The sequence below is a fragment of the Aedes aegypti genome, chromosome 2 (genome assembly GCF_002204515.2).
Source record: "Aedes aegypti strain LVP_AGWG chromosome 2, AaegL5.0 Primary Assembly, whole genome shotgun sequence".
NCBI lineage: Eukaryota > Metazoa > Arthropoda > Insecta > Diptera > Culicidae > Aedes > Aedes aegypti.
In genome coordinates, this window is record NC_035108.1 from 305,641,173 (window position 1) to 305,667,370 (window position 26,198).

Genomic DNA, 26,198 nt, shown 5'->3' on the forward strand with positions numbered 1-26,198 from the left:
CCAAGCAGGCCGCATATCAGTTTGGTTAGCGAATTCATCAAGACACGAATTTAATCTGTCGAAGTAGGCTCATTGAGCAATAAAGTGTTTCGGATTTTTGCGGAAAATACACACTTTTCCCGTTGCAGTTGAGGTGGATTTCCGGTAATTTTGGTGCTGGTTCGACGTTGAATTAGTGTTTGAATAAAACAATATAAGATAGGGATGTGTTCAATTTATGCAATGCAAAAAGCTTGCTAATGTGTTGACTAATACCAGCCTTTACTGATACATTAGGTGTATATATGTGAAACGATCACATGGTGATAGGAGTGCTGTGATGAATGTAGTGAAAGCTTTCATTAGTGTTGATCCGTGTTTATGGATGGATTGTTTGGGGGCGTGGCTCATCTGTGTAGGGGAACTCAGTAATGTTTAAATTAATTTTTAATCGGGTTTAATCATAATTTTTGACCAAAGATACAAATGGAAAATAAGTAAACTTCGGTAAAAGCTGATTATTGTAAATTTTGCATCTTATCGAACGCGACAATTAGCAATCGTCGCCGGCGAAACCGCCCAGACAACCAGAAATCGCATGAAAGTTCACGTTATAACTCGTTTATTCATACTAATTACATCAAACCCGCAAAACACCGTGGATAAACTCGTCAAATTGATGAGTTTCCTCACATAAAACACTTTTTTTTCTGAGTTCATTTGTACATTTTGTTTCTTCCCGTACACTCGTACAATGTAAATCGAATCAATCCGTAGCAGCTGTCAAATCAACATTTGTTATCATAAGTTAAGTCGCATAAGATCATAGGTTAGTTCTGTAGAATATTTATACACTCGCATTGTATGTTATTAATCATCACATAATATATGCACGCATATCGCCTCCACTGTTGTACGTAGAAGCCCTTTTCGCGACATCTTATAAGTGAAATTTTGCACATACAAAGCCTTCAGGTGATTTCTTTATGCGTACATTTTGGTTGTCTGGGCGGCGCCAAAATCGTCGCCAGCCAATTTGCCGCTGCAAATTAGACGTTTTCCAGTCTTACCAACACAACGGCAAATCACCTCCTTTGATTTTGTTTGCTGGCGACGATTCTGTCAGTCTGTTTGAAAGTTGGCGGCGCGTTTTGTTGTCAGTGAAACAGACAATATCAAATATTCAATTGTCAATCCCTAGCTTTTCTCTGAGAGAGACTCGCGAAGAGGAAAAATATCAACGTCATATGCAGCCCAGATTCCCCTCTCACGAAACGTCAAATGCAGCCCACCGTTTTTATGGCCGAAAAAGTGAAAAGTATTGTGTTCAAAGTAAACTGTTATTGAAAACCTCAGTCGGCGGAGCAGTTTTTTCCAAAGTTGCTGATAAATCTAAGCAGAAGATTAATTATTTCTAATGTCTGCCTCGTTTGCTGGCATGAAATTTCACTCAAACGACTATTTATGATTCGATGTGATGCAAACTCAATCATATTTTTGCTGATAGGTTCATGTGAGGATTTGAACAGCATGCGCATAATTGGTATAAACACAAAGTGGAATAAGAAAAAAAAAACTCAGCAATCACAGAAAAAGAAGACCGTCTTCGCGAGTCTCGTCTCAGGCTTTTCTAGCTTAGTATTGGGACGAAGCCTACTTCTCAGCTTAGTGTTCTTATGAGCCTTACGACCAGGGATGAGAAATGTACTGTAGCAAACATTTACCACCTCGACATTCACATTTTTCTACACGACCATCAAAATCCGAAGCAAACCATGACCGTTCAAAACAAAAAAATGTCATGGCTCTTCAAAACTGTAATCTTCTTCTTCGCAACGTTTTTTCAAACCCGAATGCGAAATGACTCGAGCACAGTGGTGACACGATTTTTCCGGTTTTCGGGGTTTTGCATTTTTGCTCGATAAAGGCAGCATGAAATTGAACATGTTTATATGTATCGAAACGGAATGATTGTGCTCTTGCTGTTAACGCTAATAGATATCAATTAGTTGAAAACACAAGCGAAATATTAGCGATTGAATTATTTTACATTTACTCCAATCATTCACCTCGAGATGGCTGCCCGAAAACGGTTATGTGGAGAAACAAAAACAGTCAAGCAGTGTGTGAACCGTTGGCAGCGCAACACCTGATGGTATTGATGCTGCTTCTGCTTTGTGTTTTGGTTGACTGGCAGAATCGATGAACTGTGGCAAATTGTGATCACAGTTCTCAAGCCTGCTTACGACAGTTATTAACTGAGAGCTTTCATGCTAATCAATTTTTGATGCCGTCCATTGAGGCTAAGTAGCCCGTCATTCGTTTTGGCAACAATGATGAATTTTTAGCTTGCATTTCAAAGTGATAAAACTCAGTCTTGATAGTTTATATCGACTTGAAAATGTATCACTGTACACGCTAACATGCATAAAGTATGCTGATATTTATTCAGCTGTGTCAGTGCAAAAACAACTGATTTTCTTTGATTCGAAACCGTGAGATGAATTAGCAACAATCATCAACGACGCGTACAAATTTCAATGACGGCCTACTTCGCCTTAACAATGTCGGACCAAAATCCCACTGGTAAAAGTAATGAAGATTACACGTCATGTAAACTTCATTTATGCGATGTAAACCTGACGGCATGTAAATTTAAGTCATAAATCATGATAAAATGTGTTATATGTCATGTAATCACACATAATCCTGCTAGATTACATGACATATAATTGAAGTTTACATGACATATCATGTAAATCCCCATGATATTCCACGCTTCAATTATGTGCATTATTTGAAATTCACACGTTTCGTTCGAACTGTGCCCGATTTTGGACTCTCTCTCATCTTCCAATGGGCAAGCGTGGAGATTTCGAGGACTTTTCAAAAATTACTTTGTTTCAAATTACAGTGGGATTCCGTTTTTGACATGCTCCATTTTTGGCACCCTCCGATTTTGGCAACAAAATGGATCCGTTTTTGGCAACATTTTTGAAAACCATTAAAATTTGTTATTTTTTGTAAATATTTTAGTGTCTGTTGCTTTAGCCATTTGAATAGCATGTCAACTCTACACCGATTACATTTTTCCATTTTCGTCGATATTCTCCCAAATCTCATCAACTACTAAGAACTCCCGTATGTGATTATTTACTTCACGATGGGCATCGGTCATGCATTCGCAATGTATCATAAGGCCAGTAATCTCCACCAGTATCTCAACAAGAGACCAATATCTTTTCTTAGGCATTCATATTAAGTGACCATCCCACTTGAATCTGCCACTAGAGACACATTTAAATTTGGAACTTACAATCATAAATCTCGTCTCAACTTTTTGCTCACTGTCCTTATTATTATGGATTTACATTAATTGCGTATTTAAAAACACACTGAATTAATAGATACAAATACAGCAAAACGTCTTTTAAGAAATTTCATTTTTTTTTGTATTTTGAACATTTTTACATCGATATATGGAGTGGTTCTTGGGATTTGCTTTTTGAAATAGATAGGGTGATGACGTCCCGTGCGGCCTTAACATGTTAATGATGTTTTCAAAACCAATAGTTGAAAAATAAAATTTGAAAAATAGGTTCTGATTTTGGCACGGTTCCGATTTTGGCAACTGAAAATTTCGACTTTGTTGCCAAAAACGGAATCCCACTACAGTGATCCCTCCATGAGTCGATATTGAAGGGACCATCGACTCATGGAAATATCGAGTCATGGAACAGCAATCCTTTGGAAATTTGTTTCTAGTATGGTTCCATGAGTCGATATCGAGTCGTGGAACATCGACTCAAGGAGGGATCACTGTATATTGGTTATTTTTTTAAAATGTTAATAATTTCGCAGAACGAACGTTTATTATAGACCTCGTTTTCAAAATGTAACAATTTTTTTGGCGTATAACTGTTTTTTTTTACAATTGTGAGGCCAATATACCACGTACCCCCATTTATTTCACCCCTTTTAATCTGCAAACTTTTTAATTTTAATGCTTTCATTTACTTGAAATTTGAAGTTAGATGCCTCTTCCCATACAAAATAAAACGAAAAAACTTCTGCTTGAGTTTGTTGATGCACTTCCTTTCCCACCGTTGCTATCGTTTCCTTAGTGAAATGAGTGTTTATTACTAGGATTAGGAAATTTCTGAAGGTTTAAGTGATAACTTAACGTTTTAACTTATATTCCGAACACCAGTGCACTATGAGCCAGGGACGCAATCTGGCGGTAAAAAATTAATAACTCGGTAACGAAGCGTTTCCGGTATTTGGTATCTTCAGCAAAGTTGTTTGTAACAACGAGGACCATCTACTGCCATAAACGGATAGTTCGTAAATCGTTCGCATAGGTGGCGCCACAATCTAACTTTTTACTGTGACGTTCTAGAGACTTGGCGTGTTCGGCAAAGTTGTTCATTTTAATAAAATAAACAACTCTCTCGAAGACGTCATTATTCCACAGCCTACTGTTTTCGAGTTATTGGCAAAATTAGAGAAAATTAGTGAAAAAACGATTTTTTTTTCACCGAATTTGACCTTTTTCCTTAGAACCATGTCATATAATATTTTTTGCTGATAAATATATAACAAACGCAAGCTCTGCATCGACATTACCCTTGGCCTCAGACCCTTTTTTCCCCGGAACCACCTTACGTATTTTTTCGGGGAGGGACCCTGTGCATATAGCACAACACGTGTAGCAGAAGTAGCCTAGGCAAACTGTTTCTCCTAGCCGACTTAAACAATGTTGCAATCCAGCACTCGGCATCCGCACACATTCTCTCTATTATATTGTCGGGAGACGTGTCCCCTCCGTATGTAGTGAGCATGCGAACAATGAAACGGGGGCAATCGAACACGACATGCTCCGCTGTTTCCTCCACAATTATCAAAGCATGCCCGTTTTCGACTATCGATTTCCTTTTTGAGAGCCAACTTTGCCTCTCTGAATGCTGCACCGCGTTCTTCTCTTTGTGCTTCTGCGCGTGCGCGTTGTATTCTTCGTCTAACCCGAAGGCAGATTGGTCGAAGATTTGGAATTGATTCGCACCACCAGTACACCGGCGACTTGTTCTTTCTAGGAGGGACTTTTCTCGGCATGGAAGCATTACACGCCCGTGATATCACAACAACTTGCTCTTCACCGTTTAGGCCCAGAGTGTTCCGTTCGCGCCTCAGGGCCAGTGTTGCCACAAGTACAGATTTATCTGGAAAGGTACAGATTTTTTGATAGTTTTTGGTACAGATTCTGTACGGTACAGATTACAGATTTTCACGAAAAAGTACAGATTGGTACAGATTTTTGGAATTGGCAATTTTGTGATACAAAATCCAAAAGATTCGTGAAATTTGGAACTCAAAACTATAATTGAAAGGTATAATTTCCAAAGAATTGAATAAAATTTGAATTACTAGTGAAAATATTTCAATAGAAACTATGTTAAATTTACAAGTTTTTTAGGATTTTAAGAGTTCTTTCAACAATTTATGATGGATGTGGTACAGATTTTGGGTACAGATTTTTAGAATCTCTGGTACAGATAAAAAAGATTTCTGAGCCTTTGGTACAGATAGAAATGTGGCAACACTGCTCAGGGCTTCAGTCAATACTTCGCCGTCGAAGCGCGCTGTTTTCCATCCTCGGGCTTGGGTCGAGTTACATCGCGCTGCCGTCCGCCCGCCTGCTATTATATTATAGCGAATCGATTGATGATCGCTATGAGTATAACCGTCATCAACGCGCCAGTTCATGGATTGTACCCCGTTTGGCATAAAGTCGTTTGGCATAAGGTCGTTTGGCATAAAGCCGTTTGGCATAAAGTCGTTTGGCATAATGGTCGTTTGGCATAATGGCCGTTTGGCATAATGATTGACTTAAAATAAAAATCGGATTTTTTTAAGCTTTTACCGAGATCAACACCACCGAGCCCATAACAAAAAAAATGGTAGGTATTTTTGGAACAAGCGTGGTGTTCGTTCAAAGATTATCCAAGCTAAGAATTTCAAAAATTGTTGTGACATAATACAGCATTACTAAAAAAACTCGTGACGGGCCTCTACATCTCAGAGCATAGAGTATCCTTGAGCTTGTTGCGATATACATATTTGAAAACAGTAAATTGGCAAGGATAGTTTGCAGTTATTTATGAAGGGAACGCTCATAGAATATTCCGCTGCAGATCAAACGCTGTCGCAGTTTGGACGTAACACTCGATGAAAATTACTTGATAAAAGAATTTTTTTTTTGCCAAATATCAGAAGCTCTAATCCAAAGATCTTTCAATGCGACTTAATGCAAAAATAGCCTTTATACGAAAGCAGATTATTTTTCGTTTAAAATGTTTCAGACGCAAATAAAATCGTTTCACAGCATAGCTCAAATGAACAACACATCTTTAAAATATAATATTTGTGGCAAAACTTTTCAACGGTTCAATATAAATTCTAATTTTGGCAGTATACATCAAAAACACCGTCTATTTTCGAGAGAAGGGAAAATTTGTGAATGAAATAATATTTTTTTCCATCACATCTCAGAAGGAGATCACGCGTTTGCCTCAAAAAAAAGTATATGTGGAATATTGGCAGGTTCTAAAATAATTATAATCCTAACAACACATCTGGCAAGAATTGATAAAATAGCAAAATATAGAAATAGTTAACAATTACTTTACTAAATGATAAAATTTAAAACAGTATGAATATAAAGAACAGCCTATTTTTAAAAGAAGGCAAAATTTACAATTAAACCAATAGAAGAATGGATGCCAATAATTATTGCGGCAATGACTGGTTCCCCCGAAAAGTGGTGATGAGATAGAACGATAAACAATCAAAAGAAGGAAGTATTCTGTCATTCTCGGCTATACACATGTTGGCAAAAAGGCTGAGGACGGTAAAACTCAAAAGAACCGCCAATTAAATAAAGAAGGGAGTGGGACGGACCTGGTGTAGTGGTTAGAACACACGCCTATCACTCCGAGGACCTGGGATCGAATCCCATCCCCGAGGTAGTCACTAAAAATTTCAGTGACGACTTCCTTCGGAAGGGAAGTAAAGCCGTTGGTCCCGAGATGAACTAGCCTAGGGCTAAAAATCTCGTTAATAAAGATAAAAAAAATAATAAAGAAGGGTGTATATTAGATGGTCAGTTCGTTCACCACCCTGAAATGTATAAAGTTACGACAATTATGAGTGCTAAAAACTTTTCGGGAAAGTGGGCTAGTCGAGGAAACGGGATATTCGACAAACTGGCATTCGGGGAAACGACATTCGGGGAAAAGTAGCACAACCCATCAAAGTAACTGCAGTATTCGATTTGTCTTTTCGCTGATAGTTTGAGCAGATCAATGTTATCGATTACCGCCCTTTTTGTCAGTTGGAAACAAAAATACTTAAAAATATAGCTCCAAAGAATAGCCTATGCATAAAAGAAGACGAAATTTATCAAAAGTTTAAATCAACAGTTTTCATATCTATAATTATGGTTTCATCATATTTAGGAAAAAATAGAACAATTAAAAGAAGGGTATATTTGTGCTAAATATATAAAAATCTTCAGTGCAAAAATTTGTTCCAATAGCGAAACTCAAAAGAAGAATTAATATTTAAAAGAAGGGTAATTTCTGGATAAATAATAAAATACTATTGGCAATAACTTTCCTAATATGTTTAAATTTATTCAAGAGCGAATGATTGTTGAAAAGCCTGGTGTCAACAGAAAGATTCAATAGAAAAGTAAAAATGAAAATTGAGAAATTCTTAGTTTCAGACTCATTATGCCAAACGACTATTATGCCAAACGACCATTATGCCAAACGACCATTTTTCCAAATGACCATTATGCCAAACGACTTTATGTCAAACGGCTTTATGCCAAATGACCTACCACCAGTTCATGGTACCTAAGAGGTTAGGACTACAAAACGTCACGTCGATAATCGATTATGCACCATTTCTGCGGAAGGTACTCACTGTACCCACATTTGCCAGCTCTACATTTAATGCGGCCAGGGATTCCAACAATAGCTGGCCTCTTTGGTTGGTGCAGCGGCTACCCCACTCCACTGCCCATGCATCCAAGTCGCCATCAGCTATCACTACTGGCTGCCGATTAGATAGTTCGGCAATCATCCTGTCGACCATGTGGGAAAAATCCTCAATCGACCACCTTGGGGGCGCGTAACAACAGCAATATAACACGCCGTTGATTTTTGCTATCGCAAAACCGTCTTTTGAGCTAGAGACTACTTCTTGGATTGGGTATCGTCCTGTCGTCCCTATAGCTGCTAGCTGTTGAGACCGATTTATGGACAAAAAGACGAAAGACAAAATGTCGAAAGAACAAAAGGTCGAAGGACAAAAGGTCGAAAGGACAAAAGGTCGAAAATGATTTGCTTAGTGGGAAACTTTTCCTTCTTTTAAAAAAGATTTTCGACCTTTTGTCCCCCTTTTTTGTTCTTCGACCTTTTGTCCATTCGAGCTTTTGTCTTTCGACCTTCTGTCCTTTCGCCCTTTTGTCATAGATTCGTTGAGACCTATCCGCCACCCAGTTCCCGTTGTTGGCTGGTATGCGGTAAGGGTCCGATAGTAACACCACGTCAGTCTTGGTTTCCGAGACTGACTGCCAAAGCAGCTGCTGGGCTGCATCACAGTGGCAAGCATTACTTGGGTCATAAGATTCGAAATTGTACAACTAAAGGGAGGTAGTGAATAAAGAAATTTCTTTTTGCTGATAAATCAAGATCTGACCTCCTGAAAAGATGGCGTCTGTGGCAAAGTTTGTTCAGTAGGTCATGGTCTGTCATTATTCAAGGCAATATTTTTTTTTCATGATTACTCAAAGTTCTGACTGCTACAAAGATGGTGTTTTAGGAAAAGTTATTCGGTAAGTTATGGTCCGTCATAAGTTCATCCATCCGTCTATTTTGAAATTTCACCAACAGATGATGCTAGTGAGCATGACATTTTTGTTTTGCAGATATCTCAGGCTCCAGACTACTTACAATTAGGGTTACCATATTTGCTCTCACTGAAAAGAGTACATTTTTTCAACTCTGTAAAAGAGTACTTAAGAGTATACTTAGCCTACCTTGAAAACTTTTAAATGCACTACTAATTGATAGTTTCGACATTTTCTTGCAAAAAACATGTTTGATTCTTAAGGCCCAAACGCAATGATAGCGGAACGGCAACAGAAAGCGGAACCGGTTCGCCTGCATGAAACACACCGTACTGACTGAGCTGTCAACGAACAAAAGTGAACCAAGTCTTAGTCGACAAACATGTTATAGTTCATACTGGTGAACCGGTTCCGCTTTCCGTTGCCGTTCCGCTGTCATTGCGTTTGGGCCTTTAATGACAGCCACTTTTTTTACATTTCAATTAAATTAAGTTTTTCAGGGAGACACTATTCAAAAATTTTCATCAAATGTTTTCGAGAGAGATTTTTCGAAAAAATCCTAAGAAAATGTAGAACAATTTGAGTTTGTGAAGGAACCAGAAGAACTGAGAAGAGTGAAACGGGAATCTAAAAAGAACCTCAAGCATTGTCTTTGATTTAAGTTTTATTAAGGACTTTTTAAAACATTATGAAACTTAGAAACTTGATTGATTTAATTGTTTATTTTTATAATTCCCATACTAGACTTCAATTTTAAACCTTTTCATTCCCACATCTTTGTTCATAAAAAATTGCATCGCCAAAACGACGTTTCTATAGAAAGTGTTTGAAAAAAAAGTTGCTTATATAAGATTGAATTGTTCGAAACAAAGTGATTTTGAATTTTGACGTACTTTTCTTTTAATGGAAAATCATAAGTAGGTTGATTGTGTGCCAGTTTTTGTCGAAAATTGGTGAATTATCTGTATTATCCTGAAAAAAGTTTGATATGCTTTCTTCAACAGGTTATTTGATTTGACAATTATCGTCAGTAATAACTGAAAAAGAGTACATTTGAGCCCGTTTAGCAAAAAAGAATAGTACACAAATTTTTAAGGCAAAAAAGAGTACTTGTACTCTAAAAAGAGTACGTCTGGTAACCCTACTTACAATGATAGTATCTTCGGTAAAGTTGTTCAATAGCTCAAGGGGTATTATTATTTGAGGCATGAGATTTTGGATTTCACCACCATGTCACGCTAGTAAGTACACAACAATTTTCTTACGAATCTCAGGTAACTGACTACTTGGATATACGGCGTTTTTGGAAAATTGTAGGTCAAGTCAACTCCGATGGCGGCTAAATTCCGAATTCACTTATTTGAATAATTACAGACCATGATATACTAAATAACTTTGTCGAAGAAGTCTACTTCCAAGCCCACTGACACCGCCTTGTGGCAAAATTCTTATCTCATAGTTCAAAGCTCATAGTTGAGCTACTGAACAAATTTGACGAAAACGCCATCTTTCTACGATGTCATGACCCTGATGTACCATGCCCACACAGTTACGGATCACCCACAGTGACGGATCACTTTGGCGTTCAACATCGGATAACTCACTCAAAACATAAACGTTGATGTAAAACATATTTTTCCCATGTTATACTATTTGTTTTCTACCATTTGTAATGTTAAGCACAACATTCAACCGCTAAATAACGGTGTATTTGACAAATGTTTAGTTGGTACCACACAGCTATCATTATATGTTCGTTTTCTGTAAGAAGTGCCGTCAGCATTCATAAGCTCTCACAGGTGGTAAAATTCAAATGTTATAGCATAAAACATGCTGGTTCGCTTCGATTTAGTATGAATTCATCTTTGGAAAACATTTTTCTTAATTGTTGATTTTAAATACCGAATATTAGCACTTCTAACTAGTGATCCATAATATGGGCCAGGAAATGATTGTTTTACCACGGTTATGGATCACTTCCTTAGAATGTAGATTTCTGCCATTTTAAGCATAGGATTCAACATTTTCAGACAATAGCACTAAGGATTAAACTAATAAAACATCAAGGTTTGTCAATTTCGTTTTTTAGCAGACAAAAATGGATGGAAAACTTGGTGTGGAGCGAAAACAGTTCATGTCTCAATTACTACAATGCAGTATCACAAAAAGGGCTTTTTGCCCCTTGTTTCCAGCTCTAATACTGCTATTTTTTGCAGTAATATGCGACACATTGTTAAACTTCGCCAAATCATGCAATACAGATGCATTGAGTTGAAAATCTCTTGATTCTGCGCACTGATCCGTAATATGTCACAATTTGATCCATAATATGAAAATTGATCCATAATATGGTTTCCAGAAACCAATACAGTTTTTAATTTTTATGCAATCCTTTGTAAATATTACACTCAAAACAGTTTACTAATCGAAGTTCCAATTTGCAATGATGCAATTCGTGCTTTTAAATTACAATTTTACGTTTTCCATGTCGTTTTATTGAATTTTGTAGGTTGGACTTCACACTATTTGATCCATAACTGTGGGGTCATGGTATCTGTAAAACAAAAGTTTCATGCGCACTGGCGCCGCCTGGTGGCAAAATTTCGAATTTCGTGGCTCAAATAACAGCTACTGAACTGCTTTGCCGAAGATGCCCTCTTCTGAGTGGTCAGAAACCTGAAAAAATTGATGCAACTAAAGCGCCTGCTGGTGGAATTCCGTATCTCAATGATCACCGCATGCCAGCCTACTGAATCTACTGAACAACTATGTGGATCATCTTGACCGTCGAATTCGATGACTTGTTATTGATTATTATTATTGATCATTTACGGTCCTTAATCTGATTTTCGATCGTAAAAAAGTGGTTGTAAAAATAACGCTTGTAAAAAGAGTTGGAATGTTCCTAAATTTGTATATCGTTGGCCTAGTGATATTTTGCAAGAACTGTTAGTTTTGTAAACTAGAAGAATGCTTGAAATACCAGATATATCTGAAGCATTAGCACTGAAATATAGTCAACAATAGTAAAGACTATCGCAATCTAGTTTTCGTGAGGCGAAAATCATTATGTTTAGCGTTGGGCGTTAATGCTCGCGGTACTATGTTTTGAATTGGTAATTGTAAATGCTTTGTCTGTTTGTCTGTGCTTAAACCATATTGAGAGGAATAGGTTAAAAATCTAGCCAAAATATGAAAAGTCATAAAAAACTACACTGAAAACAGGTCATTGTACAGTCGCCTCTCCACATCTCGATATTGAAGGAACCATCGAGATAGGAAGAGATCGAGACAAAGAATATTAATTGAATGAACACTAGATTGAAAATCACTCCGTTACTAGGAAAATAATAAACAAACAAACTACATTTCGAGTTTCCAAATTGTTCTGAATCATTTGAATCTAGTCTAGTAACCTTTGTTAATGTTCATATCGACATGTGGAGAGAAAATTAGAACGAAAAATCAACAGGAGCACATCGAGATATGGAGATATCGAGATAAGGAGGATATCGAGATAAGGAGAGCGAAATCGTATGCAGAATGGAGGGACCGAAGTAATCATCGACATATAGAGAGATATCGAGATGTAGAACATCGAGATGTGGAGAGTCGACTGTATTTATTCTCCCCTTCTAGATTTTCGCTAAATTTGAGGAAGGCAGAAGAAAAAAAAATAAATCTGTTCCGGATTAATACAAATGTAAAAATCAATTTAGTTTCAAGAATACCAATACATGTTATGACTATTGATACAATGGAAGGTAATCGTTTTTAATTTTAAAAAATATCCTAGCAGAACATAAACTTTGTTTGCTTCTAATCGGATTCTTGGAAAATTTTGGCGAAGTTTTGAGCATTATCAGCAGAATCAGTCTTCCCAAACGAACATCGAACTCGTTGGTTTAAGCGGTTTCGTACTGCCCTTGTACTCTGTTCTCGGTTTCAAAACTAGAAGCTCGAACCTGAACATGTGAAAAGTGAACATCGGTTTGAACACCGGTTCGAACGCCAGCTCATTTGTACCTCGGTTGCAACAGCGGTTAAAATTTTGGGACATATCTTTTTTTGCATCCGAGGTTCAGAACGATGGCACAAAACAGACAGACAGAAAACAGTACAAATCCACGCTTATCAATTTCTACCTATTGTGTATTGTTTTATGACATTGTGAGTTCCAGTGATTTTTTTTTCGAGAAGTTACAGGTAAATGTATTTGATCTTAGTTGATCTACTAGAATAAAACAGTTATTTAAGTCTCAAAGGGTCCTGTGATTTGTACCAAGAAGTTCCATGTAAGATCGTACAAAATTATCCGCGTGGATTTCAACAGTGGACTCGCTGACATTATCTGCACCTAAGTTTAAACCGAAGTACTCATGAACCGGGTTAGGCGTGGTACACTGGTTCAGAGATGAAGTGCGCTCGCTATTCAACACATGTTGCAAGGTTCAATCCAAAGTTGAACATCAGTTCTATTCATAGGAAGACTGAGCAGGATCGTCATGGATTTTTTTTTTATTCATTGTAGAATACAGAAAATTGTAGGCAAAATGCTCTGATATTGATGTGCAATTTTGAGCAATTCTAGAAAAATCTTGCTTAAAATTCCTATAAATTAATAATGACTTGCGCATCCATTTATGATCTATAGTTCTGTCAGAAAACACGATAAAAGAAAAAAAATGTTTTTGTCAAAGCGAGTTTTAAACCAAGAACCTTCTGGTTGAGGGCCCCGTACTTTATCACACTATAAATTTCACTACACTTTTTTATTAAATTAAGGGGAGGGATTATTAGAGTATGTTTAAGAGAAAAAAAACTTTTAAATAAACTTTAACACTTGACTTTAAAAAAAAAAAAAAATATATATATATATATATATATATATATATATATATATATATATATATATATATATATATATATATATATATATATATATATATATATATATATATACATACAGCCATTCCATGAAAAACCGATCTAGTGGGTCACCGAACTCCGTGAAAATTTGCTATTTTGTTCCTTATCCGAAATAAGGATACACGTGTTTTTGGGTTATTTGATTAGGGTGAGCATTTTCGAAATAGGGTGACCAGAAGAATCGCGATTTTGCAAAATTTTTATTTCTAAAAAATTATAACTTTTGAACCGTTAAACCGATTTTCAATCTTTTGGGACGAAATGAAAGCTAAAAACTTTGACTTTTCAGAAAAAAATATAAAATTTTACAAAAAATGTATTTGTAATGAAAAAATGTAATGTGTTTTACAATCGTAAAGCATAGTTGTATACACATGTTTGCAGATGATGTACAAATATATATTGAACATTCTGAGGCAGCTGGTTGGAAAATCAATGAAGATCTCAACGCAATATTCAAATGGGCCACTAAGAATAAACTCATGTTGAATCCAAACAAATCCAACGCTATGTTTATCTACACTGGAAATTTCAATTCTGTGAAACCAGAAATCAAGCTCAACAATGTTGTTCTTAACTATGTTGAATGTGCTATGAGCCTTGGTTTCAACATTCAATCAAACTTTGAATGGGATACTTTTGTTATGTATCAGTGTGGTAAAATATATGCTAAATTACGAAATCTTCAGTTAACTGCAGCATTTATGAATACGGATATTAAACTTAAGCTCTTCAAGAGTTTAATTTTGCCTCACTTTGTTACATGTGATCTATGGCTTATGCAATCTTCGTGTCAAGTTCGGAGTGTTTTTTTATTTTATTTTTGCTTCTACAGAAACGTACAGCTCTCCAATTCTTTCTAGAGGTGCCTTGACTCTCGAAATATGCGAGTTTACTGTTTCGAGATCAGCCAATATCATTCCAAACTCTTCAGTAACTTCATAGATGACAGCTATTTCATAATACAGTCATATCTCCCTTACTCGATATTGAAGGGATCATCGACTTACAGAACACAAAACCAGTGCAACTGCGATCCAAGGGACCATCGAGTTAGCCATGAAAACCAACTCTTACTATGGTTCTCTAACTCGATATCGAGATACGGAATGTCGAGTAAGGGAGAGTTAACTGTAAGTAGCTGATCCAACGTATTGCTCATATCTGCTAAACACCGAGGCAATATTGTGAAATGTTCTGTGAATTTTCAGAATATTCTTACTCTGACGTGGCTTCCGATAGTGAATCATTTCCGTCAACGTCATCCAGATGCAACATCTCTTGAAAGGTTCTTTTTTGGCGATGGCTGAATCAGAGTTGATTGGGGTTGACCTGATTCGTGGTAGAATGTTCAATCGAATAACAAGAGTTCACATGTAATATATTCTGTGCTGAGATTCTTTACGAATAAGAGTTTATATCAAAATAAGTTTAATTAAAAAAAAAGCCTTTTAAAGCATAATCTCTAACTTCGATTAATATAATACCCACTTTCGGTCATGCAAAACGATCCACCCTAAACCACTCGCGAGCCATAACGAATGAAGAAAAATCCCAGCCGAAGATTCCCCACTTTACGGTATTCTCAATCATAAACTAAGCACGGGAGGCCTGTCAAGCGATCTATCCAGCTCGATAATCGCCCAAGCAGACAAGGTGTTCTTTATTATAAAAAGCAAAATGTTGCGCCTCCTCCATTCTTAGTATACAACCACTCCTCATCGGGTCAACCGAACCAGCACCGGAAAATAAATACTCGCAAGCCTCAAACGGTCAATACCTCCAATCGCAACAATGAGATTCATTATTACTGTAAGCTTATTTATTCAATTAGCTGTGGCACGTGAGTATAGAGTCCTGTTTAGCATTGTGTTCCATAAAAACAAGCAAAATTTTATTCGCAGAGATCAACCTCCACACATGTTTCGACAACGAACTCTGCATCGATCTGCGAGAGTGCCCTATCTATAAGGAATACGCCAACATAGGATTCCGATACTGGCCGGCGGAGTTGAAGAAGATGGCCAAGGAAAAGATCTGCAACCAGGAAATGTCCAACGGGGAGCGAATTATCAGCGTGTGCTGCCCAACGGTAATGAACAGTCGAAAATGCGGAGCACAAGCCGGTGATCGAATATCCAAGGGCTTTGTGGCGAAACCTTTCGAATATCCGTGGATGGCCTTGCTGCAGGACCAGAATGGAAGGTTCGTCTGCGGCGGCACTCTGATAAGTGAGAGATATGTCCTCACGGCGGCTCACTGTGTCAAATTTGGTGGAATGTAAGTTGGTGGTGGGTTTTGGGGTGGAAATCTCACGTTTGGCATCATAACGGCGTATCTGCAGTGAACGATTTCTCTTCATCGATTTTCTCTTTCTTCTTAAACATGGTCAAGTAAAAGTTTTCGACTGTTCTATCTAACAGTATGTTAAGCTATCAGTACACGATATCAAATATTTGAATAAGATCTGACAGCTGTCCAAACGTTTGTTTGACGCTATCAGATTTTCTTTAGTGTCACATAAATGTTCGAGCTACTGTCAAATCCTGGTCTAATACTATACACCATTCTTGTTTCGTTATTATTATTTTTATCATTATTAAAGTTATTACTACGCGTAATAGACCAAAAAGGGGCCTTCCTTAGCCGAGTAGTTAGAGTCCGCGACTACAAAGCAATGCCATGCTGAAGGTGTCTGGGTTCGATTCCCGGTCCCGGTGAGGACGTTAATGCCAATAAGTAGAAGAAGAAGAAGACCAAACAGAAAATCGATAACGAAAATTGATCACTGCAGATACGCCGTCATGATACTTATCGCGAGAAATGATCTTCGTGTAGTAAATAAACGTTTTCATTCGTATTTCAACAGACGTTTAGTTCGGCTCGGAGAGAACGATATCAATAAGAAAGAAGACTGCAACATTCTGGACGGTGAAGTGGATTGTGCGCCTCCACCACAGGATATCGTGATTGAAGAAATCATAATCCATCCAGAGCACAGCGAACGACGAAAACTGAACGACATAGCACTTATTCGACTGGGAAAACCCGCAATACTTGGAGAGAGTAAGTGTTCATACAATTATTTTATTTGACATTTGTTCCAATGTTTCAACATTGGATATTATATGTAACTCATTAGTACTGCACAAAGGAGGAAGCTTCAGAATCATTTTGATTCCTCTGCAGAGTTTTCTTTCTGGTATTACAACAGCTAGTCCATATTGGTACAACATGGCTGGCCTGAAAATTTGTTTGAAGATCAAAAGCTTGTTCTTAAGACAAAGTTTCGATTTTCTGTTAATAAGTGGATAGAGGCATTTTACATATTTATTACATTTGGCTTGAATGCCCTCAATGTGATTTTTGAAAGTTAAATTTTTATCTTGCATGAGCCCTAGATACTTAACTTCATCTGACCAATTTATTGGAACCCCTCTCATCGTGACAACATGTCTACTTGAAGATTTCAAATAAAGAGCTTTTGGTTTATGTGGGAATATTATTAGTTGAGTTTTGGAAGCAATAGGAGAAATCTTCCATTTCTGCAAGTATGAAGAAAAATACCCAAACTTTTTTGCAATCTACTACAGATGATACGCAGGCTTCGTCCTTTGGCGGAGAGGCCTGTGTCATCCGCAAACAAAGATTTTTGACATCCCTGAGGTAACTCAGGTAAGTCAGATGTGAAAATATCATTTACCGTAATTTCGGATGAAATTGATCACTTTTCACCGCTTTTCTGATCTGTTTTCTATAATGTTATTAATGCCAAACAACTGAATGCAGGAAAACAAGTACGACGATGAGCCACATTGGCTCATGTAATGAAATTGTCTTACAAATTTGATTTTGGTGCTATCTAAAGCATTCTGTAACCCCAAAAACTTCACAACACACAATTTGATCGTTGTTAAGACAAACAACGCTCATTCACTACAGGTGACATTGATATTAGTGCTCTATTAGTAAGAAATCAAATCGTGTGACACGGTGATCAATTTCACCCGAATTTACGGTAAATAAAATCCCAGAGTTGTCTGTCTGTCAGTAACACTTTGAAATGTTTAACCGAAAACTTTCATTTAGCGCTACAACAGCTATTCAAGGGCACTAAAACAGTTAATTTTGGGGCCCAGATAGCCGTACCGGTAAACGCCCAGCTATTCAGCAAGACCAAGCTGAGGGTCATGGGTTCCAATCCCACCGGTCGAGGATCTTTTCGGGTTGGAAATTTTCTCGACTTCCCAGGGCATAGAGTATCTTCGTACCTGCCACACATATACGCAAGCAAAAATGGCCATTGGCACAGTAAGCTCTCAGTTAATAACTGTGGAAGTGCTCATAAGAACACTGAGATGAGAAGCAGGCTTTGTCCCAGTGGGGACGTAATGCCAGAAAGAAGAAGAAAACAGTTAATTTGAATGTTAGAACGTTACAATCGTACAACATCTATTTGACCGAATTTTCTGAAACAGTGTTCTTTACAATCCGTAGAAAATTCTCGAACTTTTCATCGACTTCAAGCAAATTGTTGTTCGGTCGAACTTGAATCGTTTTGGGGTTGAAAATGTAGTTCAGAACGAATTACGCCAGTTCCAACTAAGGTTCAAAGACGAAATCGACAAATGCAAGATAAACATAATTGGGATTATTGTGCGCGGAATATTAGAGTTTTTTTTTTAATTTACAGTGAAACCTCCATGAGTCCGATTGTTATGTTATGCTTCGCGGCTGTTAATAGGGTAACGACTGTTTATTTCGTTCTTAATCGCTAACAGTTGGCGCCAGTGGCAAAAAGTACAGACAACAACCTTTCGAACATTCAGTTTCTCTCACTGGCCGACGAGTGGCGACACTGATGTTTGTATTCCACTCACTGATCGCGCTACGCTGAACTCTCAAATTTCTCAAACTTCCAACACAAGCGCATGGAAGAATGGCAGTTGAGAGTTGTCAAAACGCTTGGAAAATAATGAAAAACGTAAATTACTTGCAATAAGGAAACTGATTCAAAAAAGTAGTGATTAGAAATCAAGCGTAATGTGAATACAAACTTTTTGTGTTTAGTTCATCTTCCCTGGTGCTTCCTTTGCTTTAGAATTTAGTTTTTACTACCACTGAAAAAAAAAATCCATATATTGCCTTTTCTGTTTTGAATATCGCCCTATTGATTACGTAAGGGTTTTCGGGGAAAGGTGGGGATTGAGGTTTCTTACGCGCAAAACAAATTGTTTTAAATGTTCATACAAAAAAAAAACTTTCCATGGGGAGGGGTTGAAAAGCCGCCAAAATTGTATTACGTAATAAATGGATGACGGTCCCCTAAGACAGCTTTCCAAAGCATTCCTGTTCCATAACTCAATATTTCCATGGTCCCTTCATCACAACTATGACTTTGAAAGTTGACAATAAACTAAACAACACTGCAACAACTATTTATAATTTTCTAGAATTTTCAGTAAGATTTTACTCCCTAATTCAAAGAATCTTCTGGAACATTTGAAATGTTTCACAACCTAAGAAACACTACGACGGCATATAATGCTGTAATTATTTCAGATTAGAGCTTTACTCGATGGAGTATGACTGGAGAATAAATTTAGGCGAATTTGCGGTTATCATAGAAAGATTATACATAGCGCACTGAAATTTTGTTGGAACGTGGCTAGCCACGTTGGGTAAGCTTGTTGTATAATATTGGTCCCAAAATGCTGCCTTGAGGAACACCAGGTCTTACAGGAACTCTTTCAGATCTGGGGTTTTGATAAATAACCTGAATGTTTACTATTTGACAGATAACATTGAATTATTCCAACAAAAAAAATGGAAAATTGAAGTTTTTTTTTTAATTTTACGATCAAGCCATCATGCCAAACACTGTCGAATGCTTTTTCTATGTCTAGAAAAGCAAGACCAGTAGAATAGCCTTCGGATTTGTTGGAACGGATCAAATTTGTTACACGTAAAAGTTGATGAGTGGTCGAATGTCCATGGCGGAATCCGAACTGTTCATTGGCAAAAATTGAATTTTTATTCATGTGGGCCATCATTTTGTTCAAAATTACCTTTTCAAGTTTACTGATGGAGGAAAGCAAACTGATTGGACGATAGCTAGAAGCTTCTGCAGGATTTTAGTCTGGTTTAAAAATTGGTACAACCTTGGCATTTTTCCATTTGTCAGGAAAATTGAAAACATTTGTTAAATATATCAACCAAGAATGATAAGCTACTTTCTGGTAGGTTCTTGATGAGGACAATTTCATCCTCGCCAGGAGCTTCCATATTTTTTATTTTTTTAATAATAGTTCTCGCTTCTTCCAAATCAGTTTCCCAGGAATTTTCAAAAACGTTCTCTTGATTGAGAATATTTTCGAAGTCCTGAGTAACTTGATTTTGTATTGGACTAGTAAGTTCCAAATTAAAATTGTGCGCGCTTTCATACTGGATAGCAAAAATTTGAGCATTTTCGCAATTAGTTAGTAATAATTTGTTTTTCTCTTTCAATGACGGTATTGGCTTCTGAGGTTTTCTCAATATTCTCGATAATTTCTTAAAATGCTTAGAGCCAGGGTCCAATTGAGAAATTTTATTTTCAAATTTTTTTTTCCCTAATTGTGAAAATCGTTTTTTAATTTCTTTCTGCAAATCCTGCCATGTGATTTTGGTAGCACGATCGCACGTGCGTTGAAATTGCCTTCTCCTCACGTTTTTAAGACGGATCAAGAGTTTAAGATCATTGTCTTCTTCTTCTTCTTGGCAATAACGTCCCCACTGGGACAGAGCCTGCTTCTCAGCTTAGTGTTCTAATGAGCACTTCCACAGTTATTAACTGAGAGCTTTCTATGCCAACATTGCCATTTTCGCATTCGTATATCGTGTGGCTGTGGCAGGTACGATTATACTCTATGCCCAGGGAAGTCAAGGAAATTTCCAATACGAAAAGATCCTGGACCGACCGGGAATTGAACCCAGACACCTTCAGCATGGCTTTGCTTTGTAGCCGCGGACTCTAACCACTCGGCTAAGGAAGGCCCTCAAGATCATTGTCTATAATCACGGATTCAAATTTTACTTCACATTCAATTCCAAACAATGGCTTCAACAATGGAATTTGTTAAAGTTTCAAAATCATTGTCAATATCAAGTTTTCTTTGTAAAGAAATGTAAACATCGAGATGACTATCAATGCATGTTTCATATGTATTCCAATCGGCTCGAAAGTAATTTAATTTGGAGCTGATAGGATTGAGAATCGTTTCATGGGAGATTTAAAATGTAACAGGAATATGATCAGAATTAAAAATCAGTATGAGAAACCAGTTGGCTACAAATTTGACTAGATTCGGTTAAAAACCAATCAATCTTAGAAGGGTTTCTAGAAAAGGAAAAACAAGTAGGGCTATCAGGGAATTTAATTGAGAAATATCCGGAAGAGCGCTGATCAAATAAAATTCTGCCGTTGGAATTACTTTGAGAATTATTCCTTGACCGATGCTTGGCATTAAAGTCACCAATGACAACAATTTTTGACTTATCGCGAGTCAATTTTCGCAAGTCATTTTGAAGCTTGCTGCCCAGTGCATTGCAAAGACAAACAGGCAGCTATGAAAGAATATTTACCAAGCTTTGTTTCAACAGAGACACTCAAATTTTCAAAAACTTTGGTTTCAAAAGACGAAAAAAGATGATGTTTTATACGCCTATGAATGATAAATGCAACTCTCCCACAAGCCCCATCAAGCCGAGCATTACGATAAACAAAAAAGTTAGGATCTCTTTTGAGTTTGAATCCAGGTTTCAAATGAATTTCAGTAGTATCTGCTATATGTATGTTATTAGCTGTAAGAAAATTAAACGGCTCGTTAATAATATATCTTCGAGCTGTTTAGTAGAATACCTATAAGTAGATGAAAAAACCGAATTTAGTACTATACCATTTAATTCCACTAGAGTTTGTATCCTTTGACAGAAACGCGTATTTCGACCTCAACTGTAAGGCCGTCTTCAGGGTCTTGTACTAGACTCGACTAGAGTTGAAACTAGACTCGACTAGAGTTTAGAACATGGGGTCTTGCAATCGATAGAACCGGTTTGAGAAGTTAACAAAAAAGAAGCAAAAGTTTGACCGGGAATTGAACCCGGGTTTAATGAGTGAGAGTCGCATTCGATACCTCTCGATCGTCTCGCCTCACTGGTGAAAGTGGGTTCAAATTGGTACAAGTTTTATATTGCTGATACTCTAAACTAAATGGTTTGTTATCAATCAAATCCAATCACGCTTTGAGTGGAATAAACTTCAACCTCTTTTTACGACCATTCTTTACGACCGAAATTCAGATTAACAACTGTTTTTTAAAAAAAAGTTCAATATCTTGAAAAGCATTAATAATAGAGGGTCATGATGTTCAGGAAACATGTTCAGCCGATTAAGGGCTAACATGCGGTGGCCATTGAAATTCGGAATTCTGCCACCAGGCGGCGCTAGTGGGTATCGAAATTTTGTTTTTCTAATACCTCAGGAATCTAACGACTTAGATAGATGGTGTCTTCGGCAAAGTTGTTCAGTAGCTTAAGCGTCATCATTATATAAGCCATGAGATTCGAAATTCAGTTCAAGTCGGCAAAGTTGTTTAGTCTGTTGTTGCTTGAGCCAAGATTTTTTTTATTTATACCCTCCTCTGAGAAAAAAATATAACTTTTGAACCGCTTGACCGATTTTCAATTTTCTTGGACGAAAAAAAAAAAATGCTAAAGATTTTGACTTTTCAAGAAAAAAAATTAAATTTCACAAAAATTGTTTTTACATGAAAAAAAAAATAAAACAAATTTCCCTTTTTTCGTGTTTTGAAGGCCTCGGGACATTTTCTCTTAAAAGTTCAGAAAACTATATTCAAATTTTCAGCGATGTATTTTTTTTTTAGTTTTCGAGATATATTTTTTTGAAAACCAAATATCAGTAATTTTTTATCGGCACACACTGTGACACGGCACGCGCATTAGGTTTTTTACTTTAAAAAAAATCATAAATTTTGTTTTTTCAACCGATTTCCAATCTTTTTTTTATGGAATTAAAGCTTAAGATTTCAACTTTTCAAAAAAAAAAAGTCTGAAAATACATAAGATTTTTTAGTTTTTAGGAATTTTTTATATTTTTTCATTTTTTTTTTTTTTAAACACGAAAAACGGAAATCTTTGATATATTTTTCATGTTAAAAACAGTTTTTGTAAAATTTTATTTTCTTTTGTATTTGAGAAATTAAGCTTCTATTTCGTCCAAGAAAATTGAAAATCTGTCAAGTGGTTCAAAAGTTATGATTAAAAAAAAATTGGAAATTTTGCAAAATCGCGATTTTTTTGGTCATTCCCCATATCTATTTTGTAATCAATTTGGCTTTTGATTACCTTCTTCGCTCCTATTTTTAAACGCTTTTCATATTATCAAATTTTTGTTTCAGCGACGACATGCTATTTGAACGGACGTGTTCTATAAAATGTTATTTACTTTTATTAACATTTCAAGTCACGAGTGACTACGATGAATTTGGTGGAAAATTTCCAGATAGGCTATCATAGATTTTCCAGGAATCAAAATTTTTCTTGCAACGCGTAATATTGGTATCTGCATATAATACCCCCATATAATTGGCTTTTGTATAACAATCGAGCACTGTTGCCATCTATTACCAGAATATGAAATTTTGCATGGCCATTTTGGAAAGCTCTCAATATATGCTTCAACTATATGACCCCCCGATAACGGTCTTGAAAAAAGGTTGGGGTGTATTGTTGTAAAATAGATGTGACCGAATTCCCTTATGTTTGATTCTTTATACATAATCAAAAAATACGTCAGGCGATATCAAAAATTTTTTCTGTGTAGAATAAACTCGCAATTGATTCTTAAAATACGTCCAATATTACTTTGGAACCCTAAAAAGTGCACGCAAACAAATGTTGTTGTATAATCTAGTAGAGATGGTCGGGTCTCGGGTTTGAAAATTTGAAATTTTTCGGGTTCGGGTTTGAAGGCTACAAAATTATCGGGTACGGGTCGGGTTCGCGCTTGAAAAAAAGTCGGGATGAGTGGGGTTTGGGTTTAAACAGCGTAGTAATTTCGGGTTCATATCAGGTCCGGGTTTGCCTTTCAATTATTTTCCCGGATTCGGGTCGGGTCCGGGTTTGAAGAAATAAAATAAGTCGGGTACGGGTCGGGTTCGGGTTTGAAAAATGTGAAACCCGACCATCTCTATAATCTAGTGAATCAATGGTAGAATTAAGAACTGCACCAACGGTTTTCAACCTACTACAAAAATCTGTTAAGTTTACTATAATCTGGTAAAAATTACTGAGCAGTGCAGTAAATGTGACCATGTCCATAGTAACATGCACTACAAAGCATTGTATTTTAATCCGTGACACCCACCGTACAACACAGTGTAGTCAAAAGTATAATGCCAAAATTGTCAAATCAAGAATATTTCTAGTCATACATACTGCAACTCTGGTTGAATATTTTTCTTATTCGGTTGAAAATCGTTGGTGCAGTTCTTAAGGCTAAGTAGCCCGTCATTCGTTTTGGCAGCCCTGTTGACTTTGCAGCTCGTAATTTCGAAGTGATAAAACTCAGTCCTCATAGTTCATAATGATCCGGAAAAGTATCACTATATGCGCTAACATGCTGAAAGTATGCTGATACTTTTTCAGAAGCGTCAGTGCTATACAAACTGATTTTCTTCAATTCAAAATTATGACATGATTCAGCAACAATCATCATCGACGCGTATAAATTTCAATGACGGCCTACTTCGCCTTAATTTTAACATGGATTCAGAAGTTTCTACTACAAAATTCATTTCAGTGTAAGTGTGCTACAACAACATTGTACATTCTTAAAAATAATGAAAATTACTGTGGACGCAATTCTCGTTATGACTGCATGACACATGATGTAAAAGATGGAACAACACAAAAAGGTGTCCTTAAAGATGTATTAAAAAATTATATTGTGGGCTTCATGGCCGTATGGTTAGTTTTGCCAAGCATGAGCAGCATCGATCCAAGGAACCGTAGGTTCAATTCCCACTGCAGTCCGGAAAACTTTTCGTCAGGAAGGTATTTTCCCAGTTAACGCACCATCGTAAATGATGGGATATAAGAGTACAAATGTGGAGGTGATATACGTACATTTTGCATGCAGCCTAATGGCGCATGTACGTATGTACACGGAAAAAAATCGTTGTCGGATTCATGAAAAAAAAATCACATTTTCCACACACTTCGTAATAGTTGCCAGGCAAATTCAATTTGTGTAAATTTATTTAATCGAAATGCCTTTAGGATATTTTCAACAGAGCTACAAATCGTATGGCGAATTATCTACATAAATTTTGTAACTCGCCTTACTATTTGCAACTATGCTGAACAGGTCATAAATCTAACTCAATGTTTCCATTTTGCAGGCGTTCGTCCGATTTGCCTGCCCAATCGAGACTACGTACAGCGAACGGTCTCTCCCTCGTTCCTCATCGTTTCTGGTTGGGGTCTCACGGACCGGAATGAATCCTTCGATGTGCTGAGATTCGCAAAAGTACCGCCAGTTCCCCTCACCGAATGTGCCCCCAGAGTGCAATCTCTAATCACGGCGGTCAGGCTGGACGACAGTCATGTCTGTGCCGGAGGAGTCGACCAGGTGGACAACTGTGCCGGAGACTCCGGCGGACCTCTACAGTATATATCCAACACGACATCGAAGTACATCCAGTACGGTATTGTTTCATTCGGGACAAAAAGCTGCGGCATTTTAAGTGAACCCGGAGTATACACCAAAGTGGAGCACTTTGTGAATTGGATTTTTGAGGTAGTCAAAGATTAAATGTCTGCTGATGTGTCATCTCGCAATAAGCGTGTTTGGACATATTGAACACAAAACATTCACAAGCCTTTCAACATAACTGTGATAGTGAGCCTTTGCTTTCTTATTTTTCTTATCTTATCTTTTGTTCTTAAACTTTCAATACACTAAGCCAACTAACAAAGATGGCACAAGGCGAATGAAACGATTTTTGAAGTTCTTCTTACTTTATTTTATAATCATTTACTCCGAAAACGGCATGAAGAAACCTCGTAAAATTTAAATTCTCGGTCATAGTTCAACACTGAATAACAATTATAACCCTCTACCGGCAGCTTCATATTTTACCGCAATAAAAATATTCAAACCTCGATAACTTTTTTGTTTCTCGATATTTTGCACCATTATATCACAAGCTATCAAAAAACTCTTCTAGTTTTAGTATCTGGATGAATATTATTTATTGGTCAACTAGATCCTGAGATATTCCAAAATTCCTTGGGGGACCGACGCGTAACTACA

At 37.0% G+C, this 26,198-nt stretch overlaps 1 protein-coding gene across 3 annotated transcripts; it reads left to right on the forward strand.

The window, feature by feature from the left end:
- Nucleotides 1–26,052, forward strand: LOC110676705 (melanization protease 1-like). Of its 3 annotated transcripts, none has more exons than XM_021845600.1 (5): nucleotides 1–144; nucleotides 15,527–15,665; nucleotides 15,727–16,102; nucleotides 16,692–16,888; nucleotides 25,285–26,052. In XM_021845600.1, exons 2-5 carry the CDS (start codon nucleotides 15,617–15,619, stop codon nucleotides 25,695–25,697), a joined length of 1,035 nt encoding a protein of 344 aa, XP_021701292.1. In that variant the 5' UTR covers nucleotides 1–144; nucleotides 15,527–15,616; the 3' UTR covers nucleotides 25,698–26,052. The 3 variants fall into 3 exon arrangements, with proteins under 3 accessions (XP_021701292.1, XP_021701294.1, XP_021701293.1); XM_021845602.1 differs by lacking the exon at nucleotides 1–144 and adding an exon at nucleotides 223–276; XM_021845601.1 differs by lacking the exon at nucleotides 1–144 and having other exon boundaries at nucleotides 14,930–15,665.
- The last annotated feature ends 146 nt before the right edge of the window (nucleotides 26,053–26,198 follow it).